The sequence below is a fragment of the Eurytemora carolleeae genome, unplaced genomic scaffold (assembly GCF_000591075.1).
Source record: "Eurytemora carolleeae unplaced genomic scaffold, Eaff_2.0 scaffold608, whole genome shotgun sequence".
In the NCBI taxonomy this organism is placed as follows: Eukaryota; Metazoa; Arthropoda; class Copepoda; order Calanoida; family Temoridae; genus Eurytemora; species Eurytemora carolleeae.
In genome coordinates this window covers 174,935-191,501 of record NW_019396527.1, presented here as the reverse complement: position 1 = coordinate 191,501, position 16,567 = coordinate 174,935, and the positions used below count along the sequence as shown (strand labels likewise).

Below are 16,567 nucleotides of genomic sequence, written 5' to 3'. Positions count from 1 at the left end.
ACAGAGAGAGAGCCAGTTCTAGTTGCGGCGCTCGAGCCCCTAGCCTGTCCTAGCTGCAGTGCTGGGCCCCCTAGCCTGTCCTAACCGCAGCGCTCGGCCAAGAAAGTGTCTTACCCTAACCTAGCCCTAATCTCTCTCTTTTTGTAAATCTCTTGGGCACCTACCTAGAACTAATTAACTTTTAAAGGGACTGTAAGTATTATTATAAATGGCTCTAAATTATTAGAGTTGTTTGCACGATTTACAACGGTACCATGAACCCCTTGTCTGATCAACTTTAAATCAGATGCTCTTGTTTTTTAAAACTGTTGTTTTTCATTAGTGGGTTTCTGCCAAAGTGCCTTGCACATTTTTCCTGTAACAATGGAGAAATTATCAGAATTAAACACTTTAAGCCAGAGCAACGACGAAATTAGAATAAGGTTTTAAAAGTACCCTCGTGAATGGGGCATGTCCCTCTTTTTCAAATTCCAGCGACGGTCTCTTTAAATTGTTGATTGTATACAGTAAGAACCAACAAACTGTGGAAATAATTGAAATTTTGCTAAATAAATTCTTAATATCGTGTTATGGCAGTATCTACGAGCTTCCATCAAGTTTTTTGTTTTGGTTTACATTTCCCCTTTTAATCCTTTTTTCATTAACAAAAAACGTATGGGTTTCTATTAATATATATTTTTTTTGCTTCATCTGTGTTAATTACATCTGTATATTTTGTACATTATCAAATAAGAAACAAAAAGAAACTCCGCATATTTTGTTGGATTTTTGCAATATTTCGAAAAAAACGTTGTGAGAAGAGTTATAAAGCCCTCCTCAAATACTGACCATGGATCCTGAATTAGGTCCCACAAAGATAATTTAAAACTTGTTGCTTTTATTTTTTTTAACTTTTCTTTCTATAACATAATTCCTACAAAGTTTAACGAACATGATATATGATATCATTAATAATTTCAAATCTGCTGAATTCATCACTTCTGGAGAAATTAACAAAAAGGAAAATGATTCACATGAAACTTATATATTCATCAGACGCATGTTATACACGCAGCTTACATAACAATTAGATAAAGAAAACAGAGTCTTGCTCAGGGGGGGGCTATGGGGCTCAGCCCCCCTGAATCAGTAAAATCAATAGTTTCTAGAATGTTTTTAGGCCCAAACGGGTACTGGGCCCTTAGAAAGTAAAAAAATTAAGCCACCCCCTGGAATGATCCCTGAGTACGCCCCTGAACGAAAAGTTCAACGAAAATTGAAAGGTATAAAAGCAGTCGAGTCAATCAAATTGGACCAATAGATAATATGCTTATTGAAAATTCACCTCTCCCCAATGGCCCGTAACTGGGTATTTCTAAATGGGGTGAGGCACTCCGAGTAAACAAAAATAATAATTTTTATGTCTGAAAAAAATTTAAAATGATAAAAAGAATTCCACTTAAAAATTAACCTTTTTTATTACTTAATTTTATGACATTGAACCATCATATCGACACAGCACAGCTAGCACTAAGCAGTAAGAACTTGGAAATAAACAATTTATAATTCCTGAAAACAAATTTACTTTTATTTATAATAACATCTGACATAGGTAAAAGAAAAATATAGTCCAGGTTTTGAAATAAAATAGCACAGATANCTCTTTAAAACTGTTCCCGCATATTCATGGCTATTTATTTATTTTGAAAATACTGAAATTTACGTAATATAGTATAAAACTCATTGAAAAATTGTCAATACGACATTTGATGAATTCTTCCGATGTCTTCGTTATTAAGGGTTTCACTGTACTAAAATTGACTTACACTTTTATCCGATAAAAATATAATACTCCTTTTCACGTTATCACTTTCATGTCGTACTAAGTTCCGCCAAATAAAATAGTTCAGATTCTTCCTATACGGCTGCATTTTTGTTAGTACACAATAATTGTCATAATTTTAATATGTAATAGTCCGCAATGTCATAATTTTAATAGTACGCATGATATATCAAATTGTACATAGTATGATTGAATATGAATAAAATAGTCGAAGATCATCGGTTGCATGAAAAATTACACGTATTATTATTGGCTGTGTTCAATTCAAATCGTTTTTTTCTAGTGTTTTTTTAAAAATTAATACTTTCAACAACTGTAAAATTAACGATATGAGTCAATCAATTCTTTTAATGTGTGCGCGGAGTGCCACAGAAAAGTTGTTAAGTATAGGTTAAATAAAAGATAAAATGACAAGAAATAATAATTTATTTATCCTGAAAAAAAAACACACATCAAATACATGTATGATTTTAATCATCTACATTGAAAAAGGACAGATAATATGTTACGTTTTCTCCTGAAGTTATTGAATTTATGATTGGTCATTCTAACCAACATTCATAATCTTATTTCATTTTCTAATTTTATAGAAGTTCTTTCAAAAAAGAAAACAGTTATTGAATATAATAATCAGTTAGAAGTTTGCCAGGTTCAGTCTCAGAATGTTCTCTAGATTTGGAACTGAGTTCAAATATTCTAATCCCTAAATCTTTGCACTGAGTGGTGTACACCTTTGATATTTCAACACAAATAAAAAACAGTTCGGAACTTTTTTACATTAAATGTTTACAGCAGCCTTTAGCCTTGAGAATTCAGAAAGATAAAAATATTTTTTTTAAACTAACCATATATAGTAGAATACAATTTCTACAATAATTCTTCTGGTTTTATTATTCCTGACTCCTGTGATACTGATATTCGCCAATCTTTCTTTTCATTCTGCAGGGGGAGGGGCGCAACCCCCCTCTCAGGTGCTAGGGGGGGGCGCGCCTGGCCGCCCCACTCTTTACAGTTGCGCCTCTGTCGAGGGGGTGCTAGATTTATTTCCGAACAAATAATTCAGATTTAGGAACAAATAGACGTGCCACAGGCGAAATTTTTTTTAAGATAGATAATTTTCCTTTTTTCCTTAGGTTTACTTTCCCCTAGTGCTATAGAGGAGCTATTCTGAAATCTCGGGGCACGCCCCCCCCCACCGGCCCTGAATCCGTCAGGGGGGTGCGAAGGTCCTGCCCCCCCCCCTGTATTCGCCCCTGGTATTACACAATTTTTGAATGAATTAGCTTTAAGAAGAATAAAAATTGGTTTATTATAATTAAAAGAACTCTTTATTTCCCGCTAAAAAAGCTTCCCGGTAAAATTTAAAAAGTCGAGTCGCGCCAAAAGAGAGGCAATGCGGCAGACTACGACTGTGACGTCACAGGGCGGTTTCCGAGCGGCCAGTCACGTGATCTTTACCCGCGCTCCCTAGCTACAGCAGCTCCCGCCCTGCCAGCACACAACCTCAGTCCTCACTCCTCACTCGAGAAACCTTCTTCCTGCAGTCTAGACACACAAATCCTGCTCCACAATGAGAGAAATTGTTCACATCCAGGCTGGTCAGTGCGGAAACCAGATCGGAGCCAAGGTATTATTCTACAAAATTATTTTCTTGTTACTTTCCGTTTCTAAAGAGCAGATCTTAATTGTGTGACTGGTTAAAAGGTTTAAAAAGTTGTGTTCATTGTTAACGGTTTTATTATATCAGTATTCCCGCCATTACTCTCTTGTCTGGACCGCGGGGTTAAGGGGGAAGTTCAATGTTTTATTTAAAGTTATATTTTAATTGTTCAACTATTTTTAAAATTTTTAATTTCTGTTGTTCCTGATTTCGTAAAAAGAAATTCTAAGATTGTGATATGGGGGGGGGGGGTGGGTTGAAATGACTGTTCAATTCCTTCCTATTGTTGTGCGAGAATATATTCAGAGTGTTAATTTCATCTCCCTTATGTTACCCTTAATATTAAACCCTTTAATCTGTTTCAGTTCATCCCCGAATCATTCTTGCATTTAATATAAGTTTTGTTCTTTGTACGTGATATAACTGAATCCTTTCTCTGTACTAATTCCAAATTGTGTATTTCTGGTAATCCTGTACTACTGATAATCCATATTCTGTACTAATACCAAATAGTGTACTTCTGGTAATCCTGTACTACTGAAAATCCCTTTTATGTACTAATACCAAATATACTTCTGGTAATACTGTACTACTGATAATCCTCATTCTGTACTGTCAAATAGTGTACTTCTTGTAATCCTGTACTACTGATATTCCATATTCTGTACTAATACCAAATAGTGTACTTCTGGTAATCCTGTACTACTGATAATCCATATTCTGTACTAATACCAAATATACTTCTGGTAATACTGTACTACTGATAATCCTCATTCTGTACTAATGTCAAATAGTGTACTTCTTGTAATCCTGTACTACTAATAATCCTTATTCTGTACTATTACCAAATTGTGTAGTTTTGGTAATCCTGTACTACTAATAATCCTTTCCACTTTTTTTTGCACTCTACTAAATTCAATCTTTGTACTCTTGTCAAGTCTTCGCATGGAAAGAACAGAAAATTTAGAAAAATTGGTCTCATCGCGCCTTGTAGTGAAAAAGAAGTTTCAAGTTTACCTATTATTTCAAGCGCTTCATTATTTATTGCGGACCGCGCATGCGCAAATGTTTTAAAACGTAATTTATAGATTATTTTCTGAATCCTTTCTCTGTACTCTTAATCCCTTTCAGTACTCCTCTTAATCCTTTTTCTGTACTCCTGTTAATCCTTCCTCAGCAATACTCATAGTCCTTCCTCAGTACTCCTTTTAATCCTTCCTCTGTACTCTTCTTATTCTTTCCTCAGTACTCTTTCTTATTCCCTTCCCAGTACTCTTCTTAGTCTTTCTTTTGTACTCTTCTTAATCCTTTCTCAGTACTCTTCTTATGCCTTCCTCAGTACTCTTCTTAATCTTTCATTAGTACTCTTCTTAATCTTTGCTCAGTACTCTTCTTAATCTTTGCTCAGTACTCTTCTCAATCTTTCCTCTGTTCTCTTCTTAATCGTTCATTAGTACTCTTCTTAATCTTTCCTCTGTACTCTTCTTAATCTTTCCTCTGTACTCTTCTTAATCTTTGCTCAGTACTCTTCTTAATCTTTGCTCAGTACTCTTATTCCTTCCTCAGTACTCTTCTTAATCTTTCCTCAGTACTCTTCTTAATCTTTCCTTTCCTCTGTACTCTTCTTTATCTTTCCTCAGTACTCTTCTTAATCTTTCCTCTGTACTCTTAATCTTTCCTCTGTACTCTTAATCTTTCCTCTGTACTCTTAATCTTTCCTCTGTACTCTTAATCTTTCCTATGTACTCTTCTTAATCTTTTCTCAGTACTCCTCTTAATCTCTCCTTAGTACTCGTCTTATTTTTTCCTCAGTACTCCTCTTGATCTTTCCTCTGTACTCTTCTTCATCCTTCTTCAGTACTCCTTTATACCTTCCTTTGGACGACTGTCAATCCTTATTTCTTACTCTTATAAATCCTTCCTCTGTACCCCTCTTAATCCTGCCTCCCAATTCCTAATGTTTTCTTCTTAAACCTTACACTCCTGCAAATCCTTCTTTTACTAATAAGAACGTGTTGGAGTCTTTGATCTCATCTGTTAATGATATTTATATTCACATATTCAGAGAACATTATCTGCTACCCTTATTTTGTAATCTAATACTTGTTTATCAAATGATCTAATTGTAGACACAGAAATTGATATATAATATCATGAATTACTGGTTGAAGCAGGCAATTTTATTGTATGATCAATATCGAAACATTGCTGGGGTTAAGCTTGTGGCTTCTTGTATTTAATGTGTTCAATATAGATTTAACAATACTTGTTTCACTCGGCTCAGGGTCCTAGATTTAGCTTGAATTAAACTGTAAATGTTGTAAGCGGACGTGTGGTCGCTAGCTCCAGGTCAAAATATCGTAATGGAAGTAATTTTCCCGATATTACTTTCCGGACTAGTGATCTTAACTAGGGGAATTAATTACAAAACATTGGTGTAGGCTGGTTGTAAGGTTGGAGAAGTGCACGTGTATCCAGTATTGTGCCTACACAGGACGGGTGTGATAGGAGCAGGTTTAAACCTGCTCAGGGTCCAGTCTAGAGTAGTAACTTCCGATTTCTCTTTCCGCTCCAACCTAACTGGTTAATTTTCTCATGGTGGTCATCAATATCATTCATTTCTCTCGTAATTAACGTCGCTGGTTCCGCTCGATAATTATCTTTTTATATCGACACAATTATCTAATTATTCCATTATTTTCAGTTCTGGGAAATCATCTCTGACGAGCATGGAATTGACCCAACAGGAACCTATCACGGGGACTCAGATCTCCAGTTAGAGAGAATCAATGTTTACTATAACGAAGCCAGCGGTGGCAAGTATGTACCCAGAGCTGTGCTTGTCGATCTGGAGCCAGGAACCATGGACAGTGTCAGATCCGGACCTTTTGGACAGATCTTTAGACCAGATAATTTTGTGTTCGGGCAGAGCGGAGCAGGGAACAACTGGGCCAAGGGTCATTACACAGAAGGTAAATTATTTCTATATATATTATATACTGGAGCAGTTGTGAGGGGGGGGGGGCTGGTATTTTAAATAAGGGTTACAGGGGGACGGGTGAGTCACTCAGGAAATAAACGGGTTTATTGACTGCAAGATGTTAGAGCTTATTATACACTCACGCTTTGACAGAAGAATACACCTTCCTTTTAAATCTACAATAGAGGCCCCCCCCCTTTACCTTTTAAAACACTCTCCCCCTGGAATATCAATGAATAATGTCGTGTCTGAGAATAATGAAAAAGTATTGTGAGTAGAAAGTTAAACTTTCCTACTCCAGTCCTGGGACCTCAGATCGATAACTTATGCACTACTTTAAACTCAACTAGGACAGGGACATAAGAGACATAAATGCATCGACCTTTTAGTCCTGTCATCCTGGAGTTAGGAGTACATAAGACATAGCCTAGAGTAGTACTGACGGAACGAAACCTGATTACATGACAGGCGACAGGAAGAGGATGGAAGAGAAAAGACGTTTTCCTGTAAAATTGTGACCTATCGTGATAGAACCGGATTGGTTTAGATTAAACCGGTTGCAAAATACCATTCTACAAATTCTCTAAGCTAAATATCTGTATTTAGGCGCTGAGCTGGTTGACTCTGTACTAGATGTTGTGAGGAAGGAAGCCGAGAGCTGTGATTGTCTCCAGGTATTTACTCCTTGTAATATTTTGCATTATTAATTTATTTATATATTGCAGTATTAATTTATTTTTTTTTAGAAAATTTCAAGATTTAATCCAAAGTTGTGTTTCAGGGATTCCAGCTTACACACTCCCTCGGTGGAGGAACCGGGTCCGGGATGGGAACACTCCTTATCTCCAAGATCAGAGAAGAATACCCTGACAGGATTATGAACACCTACTCCGTTGTCCCCTCCCCTAAGGTATCAGACACCGTTGTCGAACCCTACAATGCCACCCTCTCCGTTCACCAGTTGGTTGAGAATACCGATGAAACCTATTGTATTGACAACGAAGCTCTTTATGACATCTGCTTCAGAACTTTGAAACTTACCACCCCCACCTACGGAGATCTTAATCATTTGGTTTCTCTTACCATGTCAGGTACAAGTCTTTTCCTTCACGGAACTTTTGATGAATTAATTTTGTTTTAATATCATTTAAAATATTGATTTTGTTTTGTCTAGGTGTGACCACCTGCCTTAGATTCCCTGGTCAGTTGAACGCTGATCTCAGGAAGCTTGCAGTTAACATGGTTCCCTTCCCTCGTCTTCATTTCTTTATGCCTGGGTTTGCTCCTCTCACTTCCCGTGGCTCTCAACAATATAGGTGAGTTCTTACTCTAGTCCTGACTCCGGTATTCTCGCAATTTATTAAAGCTTTCTCATCTTCAATGCTAATATGGAAGCCCTTCAAAATGTCCAGAGTATTTACAAGTATGATTTGCGAGTTTACTGGTATCTAGGAAGGATGATATGAATTTTTCACGTTTGATGTTACACATAGATTGATATTGAACCGACAATGCTATTTTTGGAGCATGAAAACTTGTTTTTTTAAACAAAATGACAGGGTTAGTTTTAAATATGTCATATTTGCTTTGTTTAATAAAACCTAGGGTCTGAAATTATTCACTTTTATCAAATTGAACCCGCACTTGAATATTTAGCACATATCTTGCCAGGATTTTATTTGCACGTTTTTCCTTTAGAGCACTTACCGTTCCCGAGCTCACCCAGCAGATGTTCGACGCCAAGAACATGATGGCCGCCTGTGATCCTCGTCACGGACGTTACCTCACCGTTGCCGCTGTCTTCAGAGGACGCATGTCCATGAAGGAGGTCGATGAACAGCTCCTTAACATCCAGAACAAGAACAGCAGCTACTTCGTTGAATGGATCCCTAACAACGTGAAGGTTGCCGTGTGCGACATCCCTCCCAGAGGATTAAAGATGGCCGCCACTTTCATTGGAAACTCCACCGCTATCCAGGAACTTTTCAAGAGAATCTCAGAGCAGTTCACTGCTATGTTCAGAAGGAAGGCTTTCCTCCATTGGTATACAGGTGAATAAATACACTTACCGTTTTTAAAGTTTAAAAAGCTGCAAATTCTTTATTTGATTTAACCTTCTGTGATCTCCTGGGATATTTTAATTTTAATGACATTTTTGTTGGAATTTTAAAAATGACTGAATGGCTTGTTCAGGTGAGGGTATGGACGAGATGGAGTTCACTGAAGCTGAATCCAACATGAATGATCTTGTCTCCGAGTACCAGCAATACCAGGAGGCGACTGCTGAGGATGAAGGAGAATTTGACGAAGAGGAGGAGGAGGAAGCATAATTACTTTTAAGCCAGACATGACCATGATTCGTATTTTATTTCACCAATAAATCTTTATTCTAAACTTTTAAGGTTTACTTTCTCCTTTCACTGCAAAAGGTAGGACGCAAGCTTGCCTGTTTTTGTTTTTATCTAGATGTGCACTATTGGTTTTATACCAGGATTTATGTATATGGTTCTCTAGATCCCTTACCGTCCCGGAGCTCACACAGCAGATGTTTGAGGGTAAGAACATGATGGCCGCCTGTGATCCTCGCCACGGACGATATCTCACCGTAGCTGTCGTCTTCAGAGGACGCATGTCCATGAAGGAGGTGGATGAACAGCTCTTGAACATCCAGAACAAGAACAGCAGTTACTTCGTTGAATGGATTCCGAATAACATCAAGACTGCTGTCTGTGACATCCCCCCAAGAGGGTTAACCATGGCAGGAACGTTTATCGGGAACTCTACTGCTATTCAGGAACTCTTCAAAAGGATTGGAACTTCATTTACTGCCATGTTCCGTAGGAAAGCTTTCTTGCATTGGTATACAGGTAGTCTAACCTAGGGTACTTTATTTTAGACAGGACTATTAGCTTATCTTCTAGTTGGGACTCACCAATTAAAAAAGAGACTTGCCTGATTCACAACGGTTTCTTCCAATCCTGTATATGATAGGTCACGAGGATGAGAAATCCGCAAGTCTGTCCTAAAGAATTCACAAGTGAAAAACAAACAATTAAGTCAAAAACATGGATTTCTTCTCCACTCTAGAACATACAATGCTTCAAGGGTACAGTTGTGAATCAGGTCTGCTACTTTTTTTATGGTCTTTGAAATTCAGTCCGTTCTGTTCATTGAAAGATTTTCGAGTCGGCAAGTTGTCCCTGAATATTTTTGGATGCAGGTTTTGTCAATTTTATTCCATTTATCAATATAGGATATCCAGTATTACTGGTTTGTTAAAACTTTTAGATAGGAGCATTTGATTGAATTAGGAAGCTGTAATTAAGCCATTTAAATGCCAGTTTAAGCATTTGTATAATCTTCTCAATGGACCCCAATTGCATGTGTTTATTTATTTCTCCAACCCCCTGGTTTCGTGATACCTTGAACAATTTAAGTATTGATTAAACCTAACAGATCGATTAAACAAGGGTGAAACAAGGACGAATATATCTAGGTTAAACAAAGAAAATAGATTTGAACAGCATTTATCAAGAAATTCTCTTAATCCTGTTCGCTCGATATTTACTGTTGGTTGCGCGTACTTACATGGATATTCAGGATGAACTCACAGACAAAGCCACAATTAAACTTCATTTAAACTGTATCAGAGAAAGGTTTAAAGGGTATCGACCTAAATTATGGGTCTCATAACATTAAGGATTAATTAATGATATGTATGACGTCTACTATTCTTTTTAAAGTTGGCTCTGAAAAAATCTGGCATTACAGTTTTGACATTACGTATACCAGTTAGATCAACCCAATACTTGATGATTTTCAGTTAGTTAAATCGTGGATAAGATCGTTCTTGTGTTCGGTTTCAGCTTTGGAGACTAAGTTAGAATGTTGTAGGATGAAGAGTTGATTACGCCAGGGCTAAAATCTGGCGCTTCTTACTCAAATCATGTTCAATTATTATACTATGGACATGTTCGCTCATATTTTGACGTGTTCACTCATATTTCTGGGATATGTCTACTCATCTCTACGACATGTTCACTCATATCTTGACGTGTTACCACGACATTCTAGATATTTCAATATACAGGGTTACCCACAAAGAATGAGATTTCAGAGACGACTTTACAGAATTAATACTGTCGATTTCTGTATATTTAGGGTTCTCTGCAACTGTAAACTGTTTTTTTTCGTTGCCATGTCGATAAATAGACTGTTTAAAGGCAAAAGTAGTCAGAAGACTTAATTTATCCTTCTAGCCCAGTGGGTTTATTGGGTTTTTTAATTTAAAAGTAGTTAAACCTACTTTTTAATCAATAGTTGAACATTATAGTTATGAAAAATAATTATGTTGTGATGATAAATATAAATATAAATACTCTTCAAATTAATATAATATCACCTCCCATACTGAAATTTTTTCATATTATAGTTCTATAAAGGAATTGAGTATAAAGGAATTGAGTCTTTGCCACAAACTCTGATGATATAATCCTTATATCTTTGCAACCGAATGTTGTAGACCTTAGCTATATCAAACTATGAATTCTATTGGATCAAAAAATTATAATTTGAAATCAAAGGTTTACATCATCAGGTTGCTAAGATATACGGATTAGAACATTTGAGTTTGTGACAAAGACTCGATTCCTTTCAGACTAATTCTGTTTTCTCACTTGGATACATATTTCTGATTGGGGTGGGACTACTCAGAATAATCGGTAGATAGTTTATATTGATCAGCTCAAGAAGGAAGACCACTGTTAAATACCGAAAAAATGACGAAGGAATTTTATATCCTTGTTCCATCGTAACAAAGAAATTGAGTCTTTACCACAAGCTTACATTTTCTAAGCTCTATGTCTCAACAACCAGAGATGGTGGAAACCTTTGATCTAACAGAATTAAGAGTGAAATATCTAAAGTTATTGGCAAAGTTATAGGGAATAGAAAATCATAGTGCGACAACGACTCAATTCCTTTCGACTGCTCTGTTGTAGTTCTGTGTATCTTCTTGGTTTTTTTTAATATCTTTGATTCTTGTTATTTTTAAAAATAACGAGCACTGCAGATGATCGATTGCTTCAAAAGTTGTCTACAATTTGATTTGTTTGATGTTAAACCAGAAACCATCTTGAAGTCCAGAGTGACAAGGTTGACTTCCTTGATTATTTCAATATTTTCTCTAAATAACTTAATATTCGAAAAATATTCATTTTGTTAAGATCATTGGTTAAAGTTTTAGGAAATGAATAAATGTGTTAGTTTTAGTGCTGTGAACTCCTAAAAATCAATACAGTTGATAGTGGATCTTATTTCTTGAAAACTCATTTTAAGAGTGAAGAAAAGACAATTAAAAAAAAGAATTAGAAAACCCAATAAAACCCAAAAGCCCACTTACAGGTGTTGTTTTTAAGTGTTTTTTTGGGCTGTTATTTTATGACAACCCTGAGTCTCATTCGCTTGGATAATCCTATATCTCCTAGATGTTCTCAATCTCATCTACATGTATAAAATAGTACTCTGTTTGTTTGGATGTCCCAATCATAACTCTTGAAGCCCTGGATCGATTTGCCTTAAATTTGGATAATGGAGCTCTGGTAGAACTGCACTGGATTGTTCTTAGCTTGATTTTAACATTATAACAATGTGTAGTGGGTTGACTGTCAAACGAAAGTTTAGTTTCCAGGCAAAGGTGGTTCCCAAGTTAGTCCTAGACAAGGTAATAATGCAAGGAAAATTAATTGCTGTTGCGCATTCTCTACGTACATATTGAAACCAGTTCTCTCTGGGCGAAATTTGTAAACAAGAATAGATACATCAATGTTACTCTAGTATCCAAGGAGGTTTAAAGCATTAAAATAATTTTGATAATTCACATAATAGTTTCCTATGACCAGAACATTTCATTGATTTTTTATGTGAAAGATGGATCCCATGTCAGGCTGTGACATCCGTCTTGTATTTACATTACCGCCCAGAGACAGTACACTTCAGTACAAAAGATGCATACACCTCTGAAATAAAAATTTCCTTGCATTATAACCTTGGTCCTGGACATGTTTTATTTATCCAAAATATTTGTTAATTTAGATAAACAAAGGATGTTTACAGGTTTATAGAACCCCTTCTATAGTTTTATGGGTTAAGTTCTAAATACAGAAAGAATTAAAAGACAAAACTATTGGAGGAATGAAATGTACAAAACAGGGTAATTATAGATAATACTGGAGGGGGTTGAAATCCTGTATTTCTATACAAAGGTGACGCATACATGGATGCAAGGTTATATCTATATACTCTGTCTTTACAGCACCTGGATACTCTTATAGATACCTTTGATACTATGCATATCTTGGATACCTTTAATACTATGCATATCTTGGATATTCTTTAATACTATGCATATCTTGGATACCTTTAATACTCTGCATATATCTTGGATATCCCTTAATACTCTGCATATCTTGGACACCTTCAATACTCTGCATATCTTGGATATCCTTTAATACTATGCATATCTTGGATACCTTTAATACTCTGCATATCTTGGATACCTTTAATACTCTGCATTTCTTGGATATCCTTTTATATTATGCATATCTTTGATACCTTTTATACTCTGCATATCTGGGATATCCTTTAATACTATGCATATCTTGGATACCTTTTATACTATGCATATCTTGGATATCCTTTTATACTTTGCATATCTTGGATACCTTTAATACTCTGCATATCTTGGATATCCTTTTATACTATGCATATCTTGGATACCTTTAATACTTTGCATATCTTGGATATCCTTTTATATTATGCATATCTTGGATACCTTTGATACTCTGCATATTATGGATACCTTTGATACACTGCATATCTTGGATATCCTTTAATACACAGCATATCTTGGATATCCATTAATACTCTGCATATCTTGGATATCCATTAATACACTGCATACCTGGGATATCCTTTAATACTCTGCATATCTTGGATATCCTTTTATACTATGCATATCTTGGATATACTGAGTACCTTAGATTTCCTAGATACTATGGATACTATATATATGAATACTTTGATACTCTGGTAATCTAGGATGACTTTGGATATCCTAGATAAAATTCCTTAGAAAAATGGATTCTTGGCAACTTAGATATCCAGCTGCCTTCAATAGACAAAAAGGACGTCACATGGGATACCTTAAACGCATGAAATATAATTCTTATTTTTTTTCCTAACAATTTATTTTGAAATTAAATATTTTTTAACAAATTCAAGAAAAAGAGCAGTGAATTTTTTTTATCCGACTGTTTCTATTATACTTGATTTGATATTTCTGGCGCCAAGATATCAAATTAAAGAAAAGTATGCAGCTCTTAGAAATATGCGGAATATTAGGGAGAAACAAAAGCAAAAATATGTTTCAAAATGCATATCTCTCCTTTGTCTACAAAGAAGAGGAACAGTATTCTTGGATAAATGAGATATCATAGATATCTTTGAATTTTCAATACTTTGGATCTACCTTTAATGGATACATAGGATGTTTTTGAACTCGAGATTTTTCGTACAATACATATCTTTTGATTTGAATACATACCTTTGATATTATATTGATACGGATATCAAGGTATTCTGGATATTTTAAATAATGTATTATATCTTGTTAAAGGGACTGTCAACGAAATTTCAAGGGACCCTTCAGTTTTAGAATGGTATGATACGGTTGGGTGCGGTACCCTTAAAAGCTTTATCTGATCTAGAATAAATAATTTATCCATCTTGTTTTTTTTTAAATGGTTTTTCTATAAAATTACCTTTAACATTTAACACTATTTAAGTTATAACAACGATGCTATCTTCCACATCATTGTTCAGGGTCAAAGGGTACCTTTGTTAAAGGGAGTGACCGGCTATGTAAGGTAGTTGAACTGAGTATGCAGAGTTGTGGAAAACTTCTTTCGGATTTATTTGAGACATATTAAACTTTTTAAAGATCTGTAAATCCTGAGTTTGAGCGCAAATTCGACTCTCAAAACTCCTACTTTGGGGGTGGATACGATATCAGATATGTCCATCTTAAAACCCTCTGTATTGTATCTAGGTGAGGGTATGGACGAGATGGAGTTCACTGAAGCTGAATCCAACATGAATGATCTTGTCTCCGAGTACCAGCAGTACCAGGAGGCAACTGCTGAGGATGATTATGAAGAAGGAGAGGGTGAAGACTATGAAGACGAGTAAATGGATACAGGGTGGTACAAAATACAAGCATATTATCTAGTCCTCTGCAACTCTTGATGTATTTTTATGACACCCTGTTCCTATTATTTATAAATCTAATTTTAAGGGTTAAATATAATATGCATTTATTCTAAACATTAATGAACTGATCCTATTGTTTAAGCTCAATAACAGTGGAACAGAGTATTTGTAAAAATCTCTGATTTTCTAATCCCTATATCTTAACAACCTGATGTCGAAGACCTTGGACATAAGAATTCTCATATATCAGATGATAATCTAGGCTTGAAATATTTAAGGTTTACACCATCAGGTTGTAAAGATTAAAGGATTAGAAAATTTGTGTTTGTTCCTCCTGTTAATTTTTTATTCTTATTTTAGCAGGTCACAAATATTTTGATAAACTTTATTCACAAAAATGCAATATTATCTCTTTTTTCAAGTATTTATGAAACTTTTCTTAGATAAGAAAACCCAATAACTGATTTCAGCTGTCCCTGCAGTTAATAATATTTACTTTTTTACTATTTACTCAGCTCTGCACCTATTTTATTTTATTATTTAACAATATTTAAGATTAAAAATAATAAATCATATAAAAGAATTTTTAGATATTTACTTTAATTAACAATCAATAAGCGTCTTCGAAATTGTACAACTGTATTTGAGAATAGTTGCAAGCACAATTTGTATTACAAAGAGTTAGAAATGTAGAAAATAGATCATGCATAGAATTGTAGAAAGAATATTGGTTCTATTATGATCTTAATAAATATTGGTAAGTAAGTAATTTATTCGTAACAAAATTACAAATTGTGTTTGAGTTGAGTTGAGTTGAGTTGAGTTGAGCTGAGTTGAGTTGAGTTGAGTTGAGTTGAGTTGAGTTGAGTTGAGTTGAGTTGAGTTGAGTTGAGTTGAGTTGAGTTGAGTTGAGATAAGTTGAGGAATATTTAAAACCTCTAAAAAAAAGCTTCTGAGAGTATTTCCCCCAATTAAAAAAAAAGTTCCATTTACTCTTTGAAATTTAAATAATTTAACTAAAGGATAGTTTAACATCTTAATTAATTGATTTTTAGCTTTTACATTAGAATGTTTGATGCTAAACTCAGCGCGAAATATATCATTTAAAATATGTGAAAATAACATAAACTTTGCTTGCAAAAGTGGGATTTAGACCGTTATCAACACAAAATGTTAAAAATTTAATCAACTCTAACCTAAAAATTATTAAATGAACCAAAAGGGATCCCATGGTATATAAGATTTTCTTTTTCCTTTCTTCTGTAAAAAAGGTTCGTCAATCATCATAAAAGTAAAATTATAAGTTTTCGAAATAAAATAATATGGGGTTTTCTAACTTCGGAATATCTATTTAGAATTTAGGACTATTCTATTTAGAATTTAGGACTATCCTATTTAGAATTCAGGACTATTCTATTTAGAATTCAGGACTATTCTATTTAGAATTTAGGACTATTCTATTAAGAATTTAGGACTATCCTATTTAGAATTCAGGACTATTTTATTAAGAATTTAGGACTATCCTATTTAGAATTCAGGACTATTCTATTTAGAATTTAGGACTATTCTATTTAGAATTTAGGACTATCTTATTTAGAATTCAGGACTATCCTATTTAGAATTTTGGACTATCCTATTTAGAATTCAGGACTATTCTGTATATTTAGAATTTAGGACTATTCTATTCATTCTATTCTCTTTAGAATTCGGGACTATTCTGTTTAGAATTCAGATCTATTCTATTTAAAATTTATGACTATTCTTCATATTTATAATAAAAGACTAAGGACTACGGACTGTTCTAATTTTGATTCAATAATGGTTTGAATATAATTAT

General features: G+C 34.7%; 1 protein-coding gene across 2 annotated transcripts; it reads left to right on the top strand.

Annotated features, from left to right (window-relative positions):
* Positions 1-3,305: 3,305 nt before the first annotated feature.
* Positions 3,306-14,844, top strand: LOC111704885 (tubulin beta-4B chain). Of its 2 annotated transcripts, none has more exons than XM_023477264.1 (7): positions 3,306-3,449; positions 6,187-6,454; positions 7,069-7,136; positions 7,244-7,553; positions 7,637-7,778; positions 8,977-9,329; positions 14,570-14,844. In XM_023477264.1, the coding sequence occupies exons 1-7, from the start codon at positions 3,393-3,395 to the stop codon at positions 14,707-14,709; spliced, it is 1,338 nt and encodes a 445-aa protein (XP_023333032.1). In that variant the 5' UTR covers positions 3,306-3,392; the 3' UTR covers positions 14,710-14,844. The 2 variants fall into 2 exon arrangements, with proteins under 2 accessions (XP_023333032.1, XP_023333033.1); XM_023477265.1 differs by lacking the exons at positions 8,977-9,329; positions 14,570-14,844 and adding exons at positions 8,161-8,513; positions 8,656-8,863 and having other exon boundaries at positions 3,311-3,449.
* Positions 14,845-16,567: the final 1,723 nt, after the last annotated feature.